Source organism: Panicum virgatum, chromosome 5K (assembly GCF_016808335.1).
Source record: "Panicum virgatum strain AP13 chromosome 5K, P.virgatum_v5, whole genome shotgun sequence".
Classification (NCBI taxonomy): domain Eukaryota; kingdom Viridiplantae; phylum Streptophyta; class Magnoliopsida; order Poales; family Poaceae; genus Panicum; species Panicum virgatum.
This window is the reverse complement of record NC_053140.1, coordinates 59398052-59417035: the sequence shown is the minus strand read 5'-3', so window position 1 is coordinate 59417035 and position 18984 is coordinate 59398052. Positions and strand designations below refer to the sequence as shown.

At 42.4% G+C, this 18984-nt stretch overlaps 3 protein-coding genes across 5 annotated transcripts; all 3 read right to left on the bottom strand.

The window, feature by feature from the left end:
- Positions 1-3418: 3418 nt before the first annotated feature.
- LOC120709092 (disease resistance protein RGA5-like) lies at positions 3419-7386 on the bottom strand. Of its 2 annotated transcripts, XM_039994613.1 has the most exons (4): positions 6396-7386; positions 4235-6041; positions 3929-4136; positions 3419-3807 (listed from the first exon to the last, which is right to left on the bottom strand). In XM_039994613.1, the coding sequence occupies exons 1-3, from the start codon at positions 7220-7222 to the stop codon at positions 4086-4088; spliced, it is 2685 nt and encodes an 894-aa protein (XP_039850547.1). In that variant the 5' UTR covers positions 7223-7386; the 3' UTR covers positions 3419-3807; positions 3929-4085. The 2 variants fall into 2 exon arrangements, with proteins under 2 accessions (XP_039850547.1, XP_039850546.1); XM_039994612.1 differs by having other exon boundaries at positions 3929-6041; positions 6396-7385.
- A 2664-nt stretch (positions 7387-10050) lies between these two features.
- On the bottom strand, positions 10051-14281 carry LOC120709090. Of its 2 annotated transcripts, XR_005689576.1 has the most exons (10): positions 13073-14277; positions 12758-13002; positions 12462-12680; positions 12287-12379; positions 12098-12199; positions 11670-12008; positions 11136-11222; positions 10524-10589; positions 10377-10421; positions 10051-10292 (listed from the first exon to the last, which is right to left on the bottom strand). XR_005689576.1 is itself a non-coding variant. In XM_039994611.1 (6 exons), exons 1-4 carry the CDS (start codon positions 13260-13262, stop codon positions 12353-12355), a joined length of 681 nt encoding a protein of 226 aa, XP_039850545.1. In that variant the 5' UTR covers positions 13263-14281; the 3' UTR covers positions 11987-12008; positions 12098-12199; positions 12287-12352. The 2 variants fall into 2 exon arrangements, 1 of the variants encoding a protein (XP_039850545.1); XM_039994611.1 differs by lacking the exons at positions 10051-10292; positions 10377-10421; positions 10524-10589; positions 11136-11222 and having other exon boundaries at positions 11987-12008; positions 13073-14281.
- Positions 14282-14573: 292 nt separating this feature from the next.
- Positions 14574-18040, bottom strand: LOC120710306. Its single transcript, XM_039995939.1, has 4 exons — positions 17405-18040; positions 14917-16956; positions 14732-14821; positions 14574-14597 (listed from the first exon to the last, which is right to left on the bottom strand). Exons 2-4 carry the CDS (start codon positions 16003-16005, stop codon positions 14574-14576), a joined length of 1203 nt encoding a protein of 400 aa, XP_039851873.1. The 5' UTR covers positions 16006-16956; positions 17405-18040.
- Between the last annotated feature and the right edge of the window lie 944 nt (positions 18041-18984).

Here is an 18984-nt window from a genome sequence, read left to right as displayed (position 1 = left end):
CCAAGTCAAGGGCACGAGCATCTGCCCGTTGCTGTCCAATTAATCAGCTTCCTTGCTATCACAGCCAAAGCAGCCGGCCGGCCGGGAAAAAGAAGAGCACAAGTGAAGGAAAGGGGCGGCCCCAGGCAATGAAATGCTGCTGCCCGGGCCACCACCAGCATGCCCGGCTTAACTGCTTAGAGCAAGTATTATGGAGCCACGTTAAGCCACGTTAGTCGGCAAAATGGAGATCCACACATCAGCTCGATCTGACGCGGGAGGAGAGAGAAATCAAGAGAGAACGAAGTCGGCGATTCACTCGACGCCAGCTGAGGCGATCGATTTGCACTGTGCGCCTGCCGACCACCTTTCCCATTGCTCCATGTTGCCGGCAGACTCTATAGAGGATTGAATGGTACGTGGGGTCCACCACCACCGCAGCTGATCTGGCGTTTGAGACGCCGACGAGCGGGCGTAACTATAAGCCCTGCTCTCACTTGCAAGTGCAGAGGGGGAAGAAAACACTGGGAATTGATCGGGCACGACCGTCCAAAAGGTGTGGTCAGTGTGTGGCCTCACATGCGTGATTGCAGTTGCAGAGAGCCACTGATGCTGGATCGGAGATTGGATGGATGGCTTCAGAGCTTCCTTCACATCTCGTGGAAATGATGGCGGCTCACATGCGTCGCAACTGTCATTTGTGGCCAGATGCACAGTTAACACCACTGTTTGCCTGGGGGCCAGGGCAGATAGATCATAGATGGATGGGGGGAGCATCAGCTGGGACCGGCATGGTGGTGTTGCCCTGATCACAAGGGAAACCCACTGTTTACTGGATTTGATCGGCGCATCAGGACGACACTGACACACTGGCACACACATAGAACTAGCTGCATCATGCCATTACCATGTAAGCAGCTTCGTTCTCCTGCTACATGTTTAGTGTGATGGTGTCATGCGCATTGATCGGCTCTCAGCAGCAGCAGCTGCTGCAGCAGCACCTTCTGCGTGTAATCACTGTGTATAAATGTGCCTGATTGCTTGTGGCATGCGTTGCAAGATGCTTGCTAGTATGTTACAGCCTGTACGGCCCTGTTTAGTTCTAAAAAATGTTTGGATTTTCACACTGTAGCACTTTCGTTGTTATTTGACAAATGATGTCTAATTATAGATTAATTAGGCTTAAAAGATTCATCTCGTGTTAATCAGTTAGATTGTATAATTAATTATTTTTTTAACTGTATTTAATATTCTATGCATGTGTCCAAATATTTAATGTGACGGATACTGTAGGAATTTTTTTGGAACTAAACACAGGGTTTGTGTTTGTGGGTGCAGTGCATGCACCATGGTTGTTGTCACTGGCCACCATCATGTTTGAATCGGGGGCTCATGCGGGTACAGCGGCGGGGTCTCCGTCGTCTACACCAGCACCTGATCAGCTGTCCGGTGGCCGCTTGCTGCTGCTGCTGTTGCAAACTAGCCTGTCTCCCGTAGGTATAGGAGCACTGTTGTTCCAGCTGGATTGGCTACTCGCCGGCCGAGTCAACACGAGAGGAAATCGGAGTGCCGCTGGATGGCTCCGAGAAAAATGGGACCCGTCTGTCACCGGCGGCAGGAGCAGTAGCAGCAACGCCGCGCCAATGGCCGGCGAGATCGGAAGCGTAAATGTCTCTGACGACGCATGTCCGAGCCTGACGTCGGGCACAAGGAAGCCCGGCCCCTTCCTGTACTGCACGAATTGAACCCAATTGATCGATCTGTGATTGCTGAATGTGTTGACAAAAACGCAATCAATTTGGTACGCTGATGGCGGCCATGCTTCGTCGTCCTCACATGAGACGATCGAGAGGCCAGCCAGCCCAGCCCAGCCAGGTGGATCGATCGACCGAGCCATCGCTGCGTGCAGCGCACACTAATGGTGCATGGATCCGGCACGGAGCTGTCGAGGCATGGCCCCATGCGGCGTAGGCGCCCATGCGCGCCATGGTCCGGTCGGCACACTGTTGCTGCTGCTGCCGGCCGCCACCGCCAGCGCCGCTCCTCCATCCCCGCGCGCAATCAGCAAGCTTGCGGACGAAGCGTTCCTCCGCCCCGTCCGTCCATGGATCGATCCCTACCAGGCGCGTGCGGGCCTTCTTGAAGGCGCGTGCGGGCGCCCTCGTCCTCGCGGCCGGCCGGCGGCGGGCCAGGGACGCGATCATCGGCCATGAGTGCGGGCCGAGAGGACGTGGGTTAGGTCCTAGGAGACCGGCCGGCCGGTACCTGCAGTTGCGGCACCAACCCGTCTCATCACCGGCGCGCGACGCCCCGGCGGGCGGGGCCGGAGCTTTTCGTGATCTGCCAGGAACGCCTGCCTGCCTGCCTGGGGTTTAGGTGCACGTAGGTGACGGGAAGGATGGGATGCTAACATGGAGCAATCACGGCCGGCCTGCCGCTCGGGGTCAGGGGCCAGCGACGGGGACGGGACGGAGCCCCCCCGCGCGCCCACCCACGCGGCGGCGACGAGGAAAAATGCGCCGCGGGGCATGTGCGCCGGCCGCGCCCCCCTACCGGGAGACCAGCCGCGTCAACAGTTGGGGGACTGATGGCTTGGGAGGCCGGGTGGATGCACACCAGATCGTCCGAGAACAACCGGTCGGCTAATGGCATCGTTCCTCCTGGTCTTGGTCAGTCGTGGCAATAAGGCTGAGGCTACTGCTGGGTCCGCATCCGATGTCTGAATCCTAAAGCAAGCAGCATCCTGGTCTTTTGGGGAGGAGTCCGCAACGATAAAAGTAATTGGAGTAAAGCAACCTTTTCCAAACTGTAATTACCATTCAAGAATGATGAGCATAAATATAGCAATCTTATTTTCTTATTTTTTAGAATTTTTTTAGAACATAGCACAGCGCAGCAGATTCAATGTTCCTAAGCCCAACGGTCCAAATCATTTTCTACTTGCCGGCCCAATATATTCTCTATTCCTTTCTTTCCTTATCTTCCCTCCTGGGCCGGGCCGCAGCTAACTTTGCCGGTCTCCCAGGTGGCCTGCTCGAGGCCACACAAAAATTCCGGAGCGCCCCTCTCTGATCGGACTCGGCGACGGCGATGGCAGTGACCCAAGCTCGGCGAGGGTGAACAATCGGCGGCAGCGGCGGCGGCGGCGGCGATAGGACCTGACACCTGAGGCCATCAGTGGGTGCGATCCATTCGGCATCGGCGACACCGAGATCTATTCCTGCAGGCTGCAGCCCGTCTCCCTCCGATCCGCAACTAATGCCAACAAGGACGGCATGCCGCAACTGCTATCTTCATCCATGCAGCTCGCGGCTGCACTTGCGCTGCTAGTGGAGAAATAACAATGCATTCACACGTTTGAGCAAGAAGAAGTAGCCCTGATGCTCCACGTCGGCAGCAGGAAATGGCAGAGTATAGCAGGGACCAAACCTTTCACATCTCTGAAACTCGGCATCCAAGTTATTGCAAATGTCTATCAATCCAGCTGTTTCGCCTTAAAATAAATGCATGATCCAGCAAGTTAAAGTTACACACAAGTACTTAAAACACACCAACGACTAAATAAACAAACTTCACCTAGAGGTGACCTCCTTATTTCTTAACAAAACCTGGGGGAAATAAAATCAGATACAAGGTTTCGATCAGACCGAATGGGTGCCATGTAGCAAAGCAACCAAGACAACTTGTTCCGAGACATCTTTATCTGGGCTTCTTCGTTTGACATGTGTATTCCCATCTGAAAGGCAAAAGGAAAGGCGCCTCGAAGCTGCACCACTACATTCATTCAAGGCAGCGCACCATCTCGCATTTGCATGAGTAAAATTTCACCTGAACGAAAAAGGTTAGGGCACGTGGCCGTGTCAAATTTGCTTGCACATACAAAGGAAATACATATGTTATGTACAGAAAGCAACAGCAGATTTTTCAAATTGGCAATTAAGATCAATACCTCTTACACTGGTAATGAAATGTAGTGATCGTAACATTTCCCAGGTATCTACCCCTTTTCTTCATCATCTGTGGAACCCTCTTCTTCATCATCTGTGAAAATCTCTTCCGCGTTCTCTTCAATAAATCCCCTGGGATGATTGGGGTTGGCATTTGCTTCATTCCTTATGGCAGCCGCTGCAGCCTTTCTTTCGGAAGATGTCGCGTCTCTATTTTTAAGTACAACCACGGCATGTTTCAGACATGGAAGATGGTTAATACCTAAGCTAAACCCATAGGCTTTAGCCATTGACACAAAGAATGGCACCTTAAGCTTCTCGAGCTTTGGCATCGCCCCTTCTTCAAACTTCACATATGTTGGCCTTGTGCCGGAATTACCACAAAAAAGGCAGAATTCCTTCAAACATGGGAACGCATGGCCTCTGACAATAATTCTTTCATTTTGGGCACCATTGAACGTTAACACCAGAGAAAGCAAGGCACGCATCTCTCCAAATATGCTCAGATCCTCCTCCATTATTTCCACTAAATTAATGTCTAGGTATGCAAGACTGGTGAGTTTTGGCGTAATCCACTTCGGCATCTCCGGAAAAAAATAGTCAGTGTTCATCTGAAATCTTTGGAGAGAAGATGGCAGAGGGGACCAAGAATCTAAGAATTGGAGTGGTGTCGAGTCGGAAGAATATATCCATAACGACGGGAGTTTGCATCTGCCAAGCTTGCATAGAGAGGAAAGTAACATCTCTTCATGCTTCTTGTATTCCTGAGATCCTCTGCCGTCCAGCTGTATATGGAGTTCTTGCAAAGTTGTCAGATTCCCCAGCTCCTCCACTGCACCTAATGAACTCTTGATAACATTAAAGCCTGAGATCACCCGTAAGTTCCTCATATTTCCGATTCCATCTGGTATCTTGGTTGTAGCTTCAATCCAAGAATGTTCATCGGAATACATACTAATGTATCTTGCAATGAGTAGATGTCGTAGCTTAATGAGCTGAACAATCTCGGGTGGCAACTCTTCGATGTGTGTATTTCTAAGATCTAGCGTCTCTAGACCATATAGCCTCGCAATTCCTGATGGTAGCTTCGACATGTCAGTGTCCCTGAGGCTTAAGTACTTCAGCTGGAAAAGTTTATCTATGCCATTCATATCATACTCTTGCATATTTTGGCACCCTTGAAAATCTAGCACACGCAAAGCTTCAAAGCCAACGAGACTAGGCAAGTATTTGATGCAAGCTGATGCTGTCACCGTTAGAGACCGAACATGACTTAAATCTTCATTTGCCAATACAGATGCCAGCTCTTGGTCAATATGATGGATTGACAGTCGCCGAATAAGACCATGACGATTTGCTACATCAGTCTGCCCGTGGCCCACGAAAGTGATGAAATTATCTTCAATCGATTTTGAAATGATGAGCTCTAGCATCATGTCGTGAACTCGACAAGCACGAGCCTTACCATCATAGCCAACTTCCACTGGTTGGACCATGCTCTTGTTGATTAGCTCATAGAAGTGGTTCTCGGCGACCTCTTGTTTGCTATGTCCACGCTCTTCACAAATAAAGCCTTCTGCTATCCATCGCCTCACTAAACACTCTCTGTCAATGACTGTATCCTCCGGAAATATACTTAAATATAACAAACAGGTCTTCAGATTAGGTGGAAGATTTTTGTAGCTAAGGGATAATATACTATTCATTCCCTCCAAGCTTGGGTTTTTTTCCAATGCAGAACCAATAGACCTACTGACCCTCTCCCACTCGTCTTTGATCTTCGGTCGGTTTGCCAACAAACTTGATATACTAATAAGTGCCAATGGTAGGCCTCCACATTTCTTCAATATTTTATTTGAAACTTGTTTTAGCACATCAGGGCAACAGTCCTCGGAACCAAATATTCTTTTGAAAAACAACCTTTTAGAGTGAAGATCACTTAGGGCTTCCATTTCATAGATGCGGTCAATATCACCACGTGGACAACATGATCTTGCTACATCAACAATTCGTGTTGTAGCTATAATTCTGCTAGAAAGGTTATTCTCCGGGAAGGCATATTTAATACTGTCCCTTGCTGGTATAGACCATATATCATCAATAGTGATGAGGTACCTAATTGGTATAAGTAAATATTGTTAACCAATTATGAAAAGAATGAAAAGAGTTCAAGTAGGAACAGAATGACATCAACATCATGCTAAGTCTAGGCATTAAGGAATGATACTAAAACCTACACCTTATGTCCCAAAAAAACAAATCAACCTATAATTCAAAATTCGTCCAAAAAAAAGTCGTTTTAACCTATTTGGTATGTGCATGTGCATGCAATAACTATTAGTGCCAAATATGACTAATAAATAGGGGCAAATAAGGTTATTTTATCTTCCTATTAATCTGTCATAAAATTTCTAGAATGACTTGTTTTTTTCGAACTAAAGGAGTAGATAGTTTCTTGAATGAAATTACCTCTTATCTTGTAGCAGTTCCCTTAGCTTCACAATAAATTTCTTTTCATCCCAAGTGTCAATATCTTCTTTAAATTCTTTCTTGCATGGCACTTGGGAGATCACATCCTTTATAATGTTCTTCACATTTGGCTTTTGAGAGATTGAGACGAAAGCCTGACAATGAAAATGCCCTTGGATCTTGCTACAGACCTCCTTCGCCAACGTTGTCTTCCCTAGCCCTCCGAACCCAACAATAGATAGCACCTTGAGATTCTTCGTCGAGCTACCTTTGTCTTCCACCATCCAATTCACAAGATCGTCTCTTGGACCATCAATGCCCACGAGGTGTTCTTCCTCGACAAAAAGCGCAGACAACCGGGGATCCACGACGGAGCGCTCACAGGTGCTACCAGCAATATCATCCAGCTTGTAACTACTCTTTTGCTCTTTGACCTCCTTGACACGAGCCTTCAGCTCGTCAATTTGGCTGGCTATTCCATGGCGAGACCCAAGAGTCTTGAGTTGGCGAGCAATCTTCCGAAAGTACTCCTTGAAGCCACCGTGGTGGTGGCTGCCGTTGCCAAGGTGGTGGACGAACTTGTCAATGACATCCTCGGTGTCATAGGCCAGCTCCCTCACCAGTGATATCCATACCTTCCCTTGGACATCAGGATGTTGTAGCATGGCATACTTCTGGACTGCAGCATGCATGCTCATCAGCTCAGATCTAAGTGACCGGATCTCACGGCGGACACCTTTGAGGCGGACACACTCATCGGCAAGCAGGGAGGTGAGCTTCCCCAGTATGGGACCCAACACGCCATGAGAAGCGCTCACCACCTCCATTGATCTCTGTGCTCCTAGCTACTGCACTGTGCGATCCATCTGTGGTCTGTTTCGTGTGCTAAGGAGGGCAGAGAAGTGAGGGAAGCTTTGGCTATTACAAAGCTTTTCATAAGTGCGCACTTGGTGGTCACACCTCACGCTCTAGCAGCCAAAAGATTCCATCACATCAACCATGCAACTTGTCGGCCACTTGTATTTGATCGTGGGGCAGCAATTAATATGCGAATCTTATCAGATTATAGGTGACTCTTTAGAATGCAAGATTTTCAAAACATAGAAATAGAGAAAAAAAACAGAGGATTGGAATGTTCATACAATTGAAGTCGTATAGGAATCTAAAACACTCGAATCCTAAAATAAAAAAGGAAAAAAAAACAGGAGGTTGCACCTCATGTTTATTTTCCTCCTAAGTTTCCATGAAACAACTCATTCCAAATTTCAAAGAAATAAGTACAGTTCAATCCTTTGTTCCAAAGACTTTCATAAAAAAATTGCCTGTTTGGATGGCTAGCTGGCTGGAGTTGGGCATCACCAGCCACCATCCTAGCCCCAGCCCCGCTGAGGTGCTGAGCCACCAGTCAGCCACCCCAGCCCCAGCTATCCGAACAGGGCGAAAATTCTTTAGGAATTGAATTTGCATGGCCCATTCAATATGTTACAGTCAAGAAATAAATTGTTACTGGCAGTACTCAGGCACAGAATAATACAAATCTTTATATGGAGCCAAAAAAAATGAAGGAACGCTGTTTGTGCTACAAAATTCCAAAACTTTTCTGGGTTTCCTTATATCCTAAACATGTGATGTTGTTACTATTATGTTTATTTTTTTTATCAGGCTCGTCACTTTATTTAGGGCACCAGAGGTTTAGCGGAATCGCGAACCAATAACACGTTTACAAAGTCCGGGAGAGGATGCACCCATACAGCCTGGTGATCCAAGTCCCTAGTGCGACCAACGCAAGCCAATTCATGAGCTACTGAATTACAAGAACGATGAACATGCACCATCATTCCGAGTTAAACATGGTTGCCATCAGGAACTTCGCTTCTGTGAACCCCCTCCCCCACAGCACAATCGAGCTCATCAGTTTGTAGAGCTCATCAGCCTGAACAACACCCCCCATGTTTATTAGTAGAGTGGCACGAGGGAGCAGCTAAACCAAAAGGCTGCTGCAGCCATCACATCTTTTTTGTTTTGATAAATATTTATGTCCTAAGGATAATCAATTATGCAAATCCAAGCTATTTGATGGTTAAGTCATCTATAATCAATCAAAATACCCGAAAACTCCACATTTATCATATATGATATATTCCATATGTCACATTCCGTCATGGAATATGATTCACTTTCAGATGTCTTATGATTGCTTTCATGATGCCTGAAATACATCACATTCGGCGAATATCATATTCATGGAATACATTCACTTTAAAGATGTCTTGTATCATATTCTTGGAATACATTCACTTTAAATGCCTTTTGAAATTGTAGCCTTTGAACAGGCCCCCGTAGCGCATCTCTATCCTGTCTGAAAACGCATCTTTTCGGGGAGTTCATGTCTCGCCCCCGCCCTCGACGCGAGTGCGGTTCTGAGTCACTGCATGAGGGCATAACCTCGGGCTAGTAGCATGCAACTGCTACTATAACTTACAACGAAGCAAGCAGGTTCCTGACTTATCCATCGGATTCGTTGAATGCTGAAAATGTGAAAAACACATATCCTCACATTTATTTAATGCATTGCACTACTAGGATTCACCCCTTGTAGGTACGCTAAATTTGGACCTAGACACGCTTTATTTCATCTCTACAACGATGTAGACACAATTTCATAAAGCGTGTTAGGAGCGTCTTCATATGGACCGTGTCAGGCTTTGTAGAGACGAATTCTTGAAGTGTATCTATGGGAAATAAGACGTTTCGTAGACACGTTAGATGCATGTGCACACACATTAATACAATTTTGTAGGCACGTGCATAAAGCGTGTGTACTGGTGTCGTTACGTAGTATAGTAACACTTCATGTCATGTCAAGAAATGTTGAGACAATCTCATAGCTATGCTTATAAAACATGTCTAATAATGCAGACACGTTATTAGACATGCCACGTTGCGTATTTAGTAGCATAGCGATGATTTAGTAGATACGTTTTATACTACGCGATTGACATGGACAACGTGGCAGCTGACGAGTCAGGTGACGTGGCATGTGATACACTTTATTGTAACACCTAACTGCGTCTAAACAAATAAAGAAACAATATCGTAGCCACATTTTTATTATGCATCTATAGATATAGACACGTTCTATAGTACACCATATTGTGTATTAAGAAAAGTAAAGATGATTTCATACGTACATTTATATTTCACGTGAATTAGTATATTAAGATTCTTTTATTTATATTTATAATTCATATATTCTCTTGTTTGTAATTTGTCAGGACAATAATGGAAAAGTAACTAATCAATGGAATTGTATTTGCAATCAATTCATTGCCTTCACAAAACAACAAACTGAGTAATTCTGGAACCAACTCATCCATTAATTAAAGTACACTGGACAAAACAAATTTGTTCTTAAAGAAACATAGAAAGTAGCAGTATCATACAAATATTTCTAGAATTTTCTAAGAACTAAAATATATCTTGCTTTGCCCTTTCTTTCTCCTTTCCACTCATGGCTTGAACTTCTTTCCAAGTTGGTTCAAGTATGATTTGAACTCGTAGCTTTTTTCACCTGCAACGGGGTGGGGGTACGAGGAGCAGCACTATAAGTGAACATAATAGAAATCTGTAAAGAAGTGAATAAAATAGAACACTTACATGTGATTTGGCCCAAGAAATGATAAAGCCAATAGCATCTATTAGTGTATGAATACTATAGAGTGGCCGAGGTAACTGCTCATCTCCCTTATTTTCAATTCCATCAACATAAACACCAACAAATTCGGTTCCAAGCATGCTTCCACCAATAACTCGTTTGCTATCAGTAGTCTTTAACATTCCTTTCGCCGCCACTCTCCCTTTGTTTCTCAGTGAAATAAGATAGACTTCCGTTTCGCACTAACATTTTGCAAACATGAAGATGTGATATTTGAGCCTTTTAACTAATTTTATTTTAGTGAAACAAGAGAAACAGATGCATACCGATTCAGATTGGTTTGAACTGGGGGCTTTAACTCTTCGAGATCTCTACAATAGATATAATTTTCATAGTCTAAACATCACATTGCTCTAGGAAGTTCAAGCATAATATGTATATGAAACAAAATTGCAATGACAGCTTAGTCATACCATGTTGGTCTGTACAGTATTAGATCACAAGTTAGTGGCTGGATCACCCTTATCTGCATGACCCTCCTATAAGCATAGCATAGCTTAGTTTATCTCAGAGTTAACAAAAACAATTAGTCAAACAGCTGCATTATCCCATATAGCAGCCAACGAGCTAGCAGCATAGCTGCAGGGCCATGAAAACAACAGCACAACACAGCAGCCAACCAGTAGCACAACACAGCAGCCAACAAGCTGGAGTTCCTTGTGGTGTGCAGCACAACATAATAGTCAAGCACAATTACCATTTTCATTTACTTACATGCTGGTCTCAAATTATTTGTGCCATTTGTAAGAAAAACTTAGAGAAAAATAGAGCTGGTATATAGGGAAGTGTAGATGCCTGTCTACTTGTTTATGCTATTCCTAATCACTATGATCTGAGTGACAAAAGCCTATCTCGGCAATTGTCTGCTCATTTGATAAAGATGTGTGGTATTCAATGGCTCACTTATTTATCTTGATAGGTGCTTGCTATAAAGTGCCATCAACCATGTTAAATAACATGAGCAAGAACTTAGTAATTTATTCTAGTAGCCAAGTATATTAGAAATAAAGTAGACACCCTATTACCTGCACATCAATTGATGGAGAGTAGTCATTACCACTTGAGTGTTCAGAATTTCTTTCAGTATCACATTCTCTTTCCATAAGACCATCCTACAATAAATTAAGCAAACCAATGTTTCAAATTGCTTGCATGTGCTGAACTGATATGCTATTCTTTGGTGCATGACAAATCAGTTGTAACATATTAGTTCTAGAATGATTACATCACAATGCAGAGAGGAAGGGGTTGCTATCAACTCCCTTGTTCAGAAATTAGACGTATAGTCATTATTCTTGTATTTGTTTAGATAATAACACAATAAGACTTTATCTTGCTGAACGTAACTAGTGTTGCATGGCTTGAAGCTAGTTTAGTCATGTACATGTTATAGGACAGCAAAAGAGGGAGAAAACATGTTAATAGCAGCAGGTTGTAGTCTAACACACCAAGTCATGAACACTAGCAGGCAGTTGATAGCATGTAGCAGCAACAAATTATCACATAGTAAAAAAAAAATCAGATCTTTGAAAGAGAGAGATGGTCCATTAGATCCTTACTTCATCATCCTGTAGGGCTCCTTCCATTTCATTTATGAAATCCTCTTCTGGAAACTTTTTTGACATGAAAGCAAGCCAGTGCTTCATCAGACCAGTCATGCGGTGCATCTTATTCTCCATTGCATTTACTTTCTCTTGGTACCTTGTTTCTTCCTCAGATGGAGTAACAAAGGTTACACCTCGAGAAACTCGCATTTGACTCCAATACTTGTCATCATAGTACCCACGTGCTTTTAAGTCCTTAGCAACTATCTCATTGAATACCTCATCAAAATCTTGAGCTGAAAGATTACCATTGTTGTTCTCTTGCCTTTTTGGTAATTCCTCAAAAGATGCTTCCTATTAAAATATATAAATATATTGGAAGGTCATAGATTGCTAAACTGAATTGCAGATCAAACACAAATGATTAGGAGCAGAAAATGTACCATTAATGTCTCTACTGTGTCAGTAGTGTATCTACCATTCTTTTTTTTATGAGCAGCCTCCCACAATTCTAGCCTATGAATCTTTCTTTTATTGTTATCTTCCTGCACAACATTGTAACTTGAGGATCATTTTAAATCTCAATTAGATGATAGTGAATATAACAAATAACATAGGATGATTATTTTCACCATCTCTTTTTTCAGCCTAGCATGGCTTTTTTGCCCTGTTGTGTGGGTATTCTTCTGTTCTTTTGCTCATCGGGAGTTTGTGGCACATAATTTCTGCAAAGATAGAAGAGTCATGAAGAACTATTTCTTATGTTGCTTTGGAATTTGATATCATTGTTGTGTAAACTGATGTCACCTTATGTGCTTCCTGGCACCAAAATCCAACAAGAGCTCTCCATTGATGTTCATTCACAGTTGGTGGTTTCCCTTTTATGATTTCATCTAGAGATCTCTCTTCAGGATTGAAATATTGTTTCTTCAACTTAGATTTGTAGGCTCTCCATCTATTGTTAACTGTCATTAGGATCCAATCCCTTGTGAGCTGTATAGTTGATCGAGGGAACTCAAACTTTTCCTATACAAAGGAAAGGTAAATGTTAGTGGATGGATGAAACATGGATGTAGTTGCTTGCACTGGTAAGATAAATTTACCTCAACATCCTTGATCATTTGTTCCTTGTGTGTCTTGAACAGAGCATTGTCCCATCTTTGAATGTGTAAAGGAGCTAATGATGGCTTTTCTGCTATTTGTCCAAGGTGCTGACCTAGGATGGAGGCTGACCTTTCATTTGGGACTCCATTTTCATCAGTCCCTACAATTACCTTTCCTCCTTCTAATTGCAATAGATTTGAAATTGTGAAATCACCTAAAACTTGCCGCACCTCTCCATTTGGCCCTGCATATATGGAAATGTTTGTTTTCACATTGCATTTGAATATTAAAGGAAAAAAAATCATGGAACTTACATATTATCTTAATTGGACTTCGAGGATGGTAGCGTGGCATGCGAGCCAATAAACCATCAATATCAGGAGGACCCTGTACATTTTCATTGTTATCATTCTCCACTGAATTGTCATGCTCATCCTTAGCAGGTTCTACGTCCTCTACTTGCGGGAGGTTCAAGTTCCTTATTCTTCGAGGTCTTGTTGCCATGATTTTTCTGCATATACATGGGAGCTCAAGAGAAACATAAATCAGCACTTGACAGTTTAGTGTAAGCTGAGTGCACACATATATGTAAAAATAACAAATTCAGCCATTCAGCAATAGGTTCAATTCAGGGCAAAGGTTAGTTTTTTGGTCTTTTGATTTTAGTTGCAGATGGTATATAAATTCAGAAACTATACACCTTTAGAAGGCCTTACCCTGCTGAAAGATTAGAGCGCTTTGGATGATTTACTTGACTACCCAGCTGAAAGATCAAAATTCTTTGGATGATTTACTTGACATATGAATTTAGAAGAAATATGCATGACCTCTGATTTACTACCCTCGCTGCATGTTTTAATCTCATTTAGTCTTATTCTCCATATGAGCACTTATCTAGAATTAAAATATGCAATGCTATTTTGCAATGATGTGAGCAAAGAAGGGTTCTGGAGCTGCCATGGGGAGGGCATGGCACTGATATAAACAGAGTTTTGAAATGAAAATTCTATGCTAATGATGAAAGTTGCTCCTTTACTGAAGGATCGGCTCCAGTGGCAGCATGAATCATGGAATGAAAAATAAGTCATAATGCCAAATAGTATGCTGAAAGAAATATTTCAATTTCACAATAACTTGTAGCATACTTTCTCTTAATATTCAGGGAGAATTCGATAAGTTAGAATGCTAAACCAAGCGCTGTAGATCATGGAACATGTGCAAGATCAAAGTGTCGATACTGATTTGGGAGCAGAACTGCAGCGGCACACTTGACTAACCGAAGTTCGGCTGCTGTCCGCGGGGGGGGGGGGGGGGGGGGGGGGGGGGTCCTTGACAGTCCTGTGGGACGGATTGAGATAGATTCATAGGTGACAATATGATCAAGATACAAACCAACCTGATATAATATAGTATGTATCTATCTGTGCAATAGAAAAGTTATTTCTAAATTGTAGAAACATTGCAAGCAGATTAATCAGAAAGCAATACATAGAGTAGACCATGGAATTGAGCAATGTAAACTAGAATAAAAAATATTTTAAGGTACTACTTGTTAATAAAATCATTCAGGATTCATTTAAATTTAAGATTTATACTTAGTAGCGAGGAAGGAATTTGGATTCGACCAAATAGACGAATCAGGACTATAAATTGTAGAAGTCTTATAAAGCACAATCTTATTGCATTGGTAGTTTGATATATGATTGTCATGTACCAAGCTAATGAATAAGTAAATGCAGAGAGTGTACAACCTCCAAGCATGAGCAGATAAATCTCTAGGAACTAACCTAATGTACCATCTAAAGCTATGTACCATCAGATATTATTTAAGAGCATCATCTGATCAGAGAAATATAATTCAATGTAAGTAAGGTGATAGGAGATTTCGAAGCCAAACCCCTGATCTAGTGCATCTCAGAATCACAACAAGAAAATGTGAGAAAAAATCGATGGGTTGAAGGGAAGATGCTCACAGTGGTGAACTGAGGGGCTGTCGATGTGCGCAGGTGTTCTACATAGCAAGAGTAGGGGGAGCGCGTGGGAGGACGGATGGTGGCCGCAATCTGCAGATAGGAAGTGCAATCGGAGGTGGGAGGACAACACAAAAGGAAGAACAGATCCAACAAATCAGAGGAGCAGGTCCTAGATTTTGTATTACTGAGCAAAGAATCTCCTTTTGTGCTCTAGTCATGGTAAACGGTGCATTAGGAGTTGATTGCTTTCCTTCACTATCTACAATAGGGTGAAGATTCTCTCGAACTCCAAGTTCAACTAAATCAAGTCGTGCATTAAGTCCATCCTTTGTTTTACCAAGAATATCCAGTAACGTACCGATAAAGTTCTCACACACAGTTTTCTCTAAATGCATTACATCAAGATTGTGTCTTAGTTTGTTGTGTTGCCAGTATGGTAGCTTAAAGAAAATTGACCTCTTTTTCAACCAATCCTCTGGCTTCTTCTCCTTACCAATGCTCCCATTTGGTTGGTTCTTTTTCTCTCCACTACTACGGTTGCGTTTCTTAACACTTTCGACTTCCACTTCCTTGTTGGACTGCTTCGTTGTGGGTACCTTTTTCCCTAACACAAACTCTTTGCCTTCCAACATTCCCAATACAGTAGTGCCACTCATTGTTTCTGGTGCAAGTCCAGTCTCTACCATGCCATCAAACTGTTTCCTTTGCCTTCGGTATCGGTGATCTTGTGGCAGCCATCGACGATGGCCCATATAGCACATCTTTTTACCTTTCTTCAGGTGAAACGATTTTGTCGCTGGACCACAAGAAGGACATGCATATGTACCACCTGTGCTCCATCCATATAGGTAAGCTAATGCAGGAAAGTCATTTATAGTCCACAATTGTGCAGCTCGCAGTGGAAATTCCTTTTTTGATGAGGCATCAAATGTTTCCACTCCCTTCCACAACTCTAAGAGATCATCGATCAAAGGCTCCAAATATACATCAATATCATTACCTGGAGAATCTAGTCCGGGGATGATCATTGACAACATTAAAGATGTTTGCTTCATGCAGATCCAAGGTGGTAGGTTGTAGGGAACGAGCATTACTGGCCATGTACTGTGCTTCAAATTCTTGTTCCCAAAAGGGTTAAATCCATCACTTGCAAGACCAAGGCGTACATTTCGAGCATCCTTAGCAAAATCATCATGTCTACCATCAAAGTTTTTTCCAAGCTTCACCATCTGCAGGATGTCGTAGTTTTCCATCCTTGACACGACCCTCTTCATGCCATCTCATGTCATCTGAAGTTATGGTGGTTGAAAATAACCTTTGGATCCTAGGTACCAATGGAAAATAACGCAACACTTTTGCCGGTCTTCTTTCCTTCCGTTTACCTTTAGAGGCCTTCTTCTCATCAACTTTCCAACGAGAGCTCTTGCACACATGACAAAAATCATTTTTTTTCATAATCACCTCGAAAAAGCATGCAATCCTTGGGGCAAGCATGGATTTTCACATAATGAAGACCTAGCTCACTGATGATTTTCTTCGCTTGATAATATGTCTTTGGAAGATTTGCTTCAGGAGGCAGGGAAGCAGATAGTAGCCCCATTAGAGCTGTAAATGATTCTTGTGACCAGCCATGTAAGCACTTCAAGTGATATAAGTGGACCAAAAATGACAGACTAGAATATTTACATCTAGGGTATAACCTTGTGTGTGCATCCTTCAAGAACTTCGCATATATATTCTGTTCCTCCCCGGATGCATCACCTTCTGCTGCATTCACATGATTCTCGGAGACATTATGTTCCATATCTGCATATCCTGAATTAAAATCATCTATTCCACCTTCAGACATACTTGCATCCCTTCCCAATGCAGCCTATAACAATTCTTGCATGCTATCTGATTCACCATGCTGGCCATCTTGTACGGGACCCGAAGTACCCAAAATTCGAGTCATATTTGGTACATCAACAAATGCATTTGTTGGTCTTTCATAATGCTCACCGTGATGAACCCATGTAGTATAACCTTGAAGAATACCATCACATCTCAGATGCGTCCTGACTTCATCTTGACTCAGGTTTAATCTATTTTTGCATTTTTTGCATGGACAAAGTATCTCACTATCTTGTGGAATGTCGCGGTAAGCAAAAGCCAAAAAGTGCTCAACACCATCTTTATATGCAGTGTCCTGTTTTGCTTTTCTCATCCAACTTCGGTCCATCACCCTATATAAAATAACCCATGCAGATTAAATAAAAACAATCAGCTGTAATTTCTAATACAGATTTCTCCCAGGGATGGATATTAACTAAAGTTGATATTCAATATTCAAATAAAAATATAATCCTAAGTTATTGTTGCTATAGGAGAATCAAAAATAGAATCCAAAACTCTCTAATAGCTACCTCAATTAGGAGGTGACACGAGCATGGACACCACTAGAAAAAGATTGAACAGTACTTGATCCAATAAAATTAACGTGTGCCTTTATTAGGAATTGAGTTTCAGCACTATTATCTCTACTGCCAGTTCTAAAATTTATCTTTCTATATACATAAACCGTATGTACCTAATCAACACTGATTCAAAATAAACAATGTCTGTACTCTTTACAAGATTCAGAGCTATGTATGGGAGAATACTGCAATGTGACCAACGGAGAGGAAGGATTACTTGGACAGCGCTGGAGCTTGGATAGGGAGCCTCGAAGGAGGATTACTTGGAGCTCGACCTACTGCACTGGAGCCTAGACATGGAGTCGCGATGGAGGATTACTTGGAGCTTGACCCGCCGCGCTGGAGCCTGGATAGGGAGCCTTAGGGATCCCTGAGCTGCTGCTGCCCGCACGGGGAAACATGCGCGTTGTGCCTCGGTGTGCGTCGTTGCGGTGGCGGCGGTCCTCGGCGGTGATTTGGAGTGACGATAATGTATCCAGACTTGCTTTGGTTAGGGTAAATATTATTGGAGGCGCAAATTTGTATATATAAAACGATGTAGATAACAAGTACACAATACATACGTTGGCACAGTGGTTTGGCAGCAGCTTTTAGCCTTCAAGGCAATGGTTCGATTCTTTGGTGTAGCAAATTTTTTTTCCCTTTCTTGAATTTTTCCTTTTTTCAATCGGCTATTTAATAAAATTTTACTTATTTGTCTACTTAAATTAAATCGGTAGTGCAATGATTTCTCTCTAGTTTTGTAGCATAGAGGTTAGAGTCCAATTCCATATTGGATCATAATATATTTTTATTTGTTAAGAGATGTTTTTTATATAAATCTTCATTATTGAATCTGCTAAAAAGTGATATATATATATATATATATATATATATATATATATATATATATATATATATATATATATATATATATAAGCAACAAGGTTGATTATTTTTAGCCTTCACTATTTATTCCAAGCGGTAATATATGCAATATAGGTAGATATATGGTTTGACTATAAAATATATCTATATTTGTAAGATATACTTGTACTATAATCCTATAGATGGGCTCATATACAAACTTGTATCAATGATGATGATCGATCCTTTGAATTACACTTTCAATCGTGTATAAATATTTCTCGTCCTCCTCTTCTGATTGAGTATCACTTTGGGATGTTTTCAATCTTGCATCAAAAAAACATCTGTACGTTCCTATAGATAACTGTTTGATAGGCTTTACGACGTGTCGACATGCTACTCACATTTGAAAACGTGTCTAAATTGTATAAATTTTACATGATTTTCTACTCATGTCAAAAAATGTCTTTACATGCATATAGACAAATGTCTGATACGCTTTATAATGTGTCTATAGATTAACGATGCTAAGAGGTGTGTCTAACTCCGTGTCATTTTGAGACGATTTCAAATAGCATGTTAAGAAATGTGTTTACAGTACTATTGACACTACAAGCGTGTTTAATATCATGACAATTTGACACGTTTACGAAAATGTTTCACGAAACGTATTTACCGAGCCGACGTAGAGACGCTTTGAAGCGGTGTTACTACTAAAGCGTATCTACAGGGGGTGTTTCCTAGTAGTGTTGCTAAAATAGGATACCGCTTGATGTATGGAACCTTCTGATAACATCCAGTATCAATGTGAACAAAACTATTATCATTCGTTTTAGCCTCAAAACAGCAGCGAAGGTAAACACGTACAAAATTATCCAGCACCGTATGTCGATGACAGGGAAAACTCATAAAGGCTCCCAAAGGAAAACCAGGCATGAACATGTGACCAAA

Coding starts and splice junctions, on each gene's coding strand:
- LOC120709092 (XM_039994612.1), bottom strand. CDS start 7,222: ATGGAGGTGGTGAGCGCTTCTCATGGCGTGTTGGGTCCCATACTGGGG. Junction 6,042..6,395: donor GAACTGCTACAAGATAAGAG/GTAATTTCATTC, acceptor TATACCAATTAG/GTACCTCATCACTATTGATG.
- LOC120709090 (XM_039994611.1), bottom strand. CDS start 13,262: ATGGCAACAAGACCTCGAAGAATAAGGAACTTGAACCTCCCGCAAGTA. Junction 13,003..13,072: donor AAGTCCAATTAAGATAATAT/GTAAGTTCCATG, acceptor CCATATATGCAG/GGCCAAATGGAGAGGTGCGG. Junction 12,681..12,757: donor AAATGATCAAGGATGTTGAG/GTAAATTTATCT, acceptor TCCTTTGTATAG/GAAAAGTTTGAGTTCCCTCG.
- LOC120710306 (XM_039995939.1), bottom strand. CDS start 16,005: ATGAAGAGGGTCGTGTCAAGGATGGAAAACTACGACATCCTGCAGATG. Junction 14,822..14,916: donor AAAAGGAGATTCTTTGCTCA/GTAATACAAAAT, acceptor TCCTATCTGCAG/ATTGCGGCCACCATCCGTCC. Junction 14,598..14,731: donor CAGCCCCTCAGTTCACCACT/GTGAGCATCTTC, acceptor TTCTCTGATCAG/ATGATGCTCTTAAATAATAT.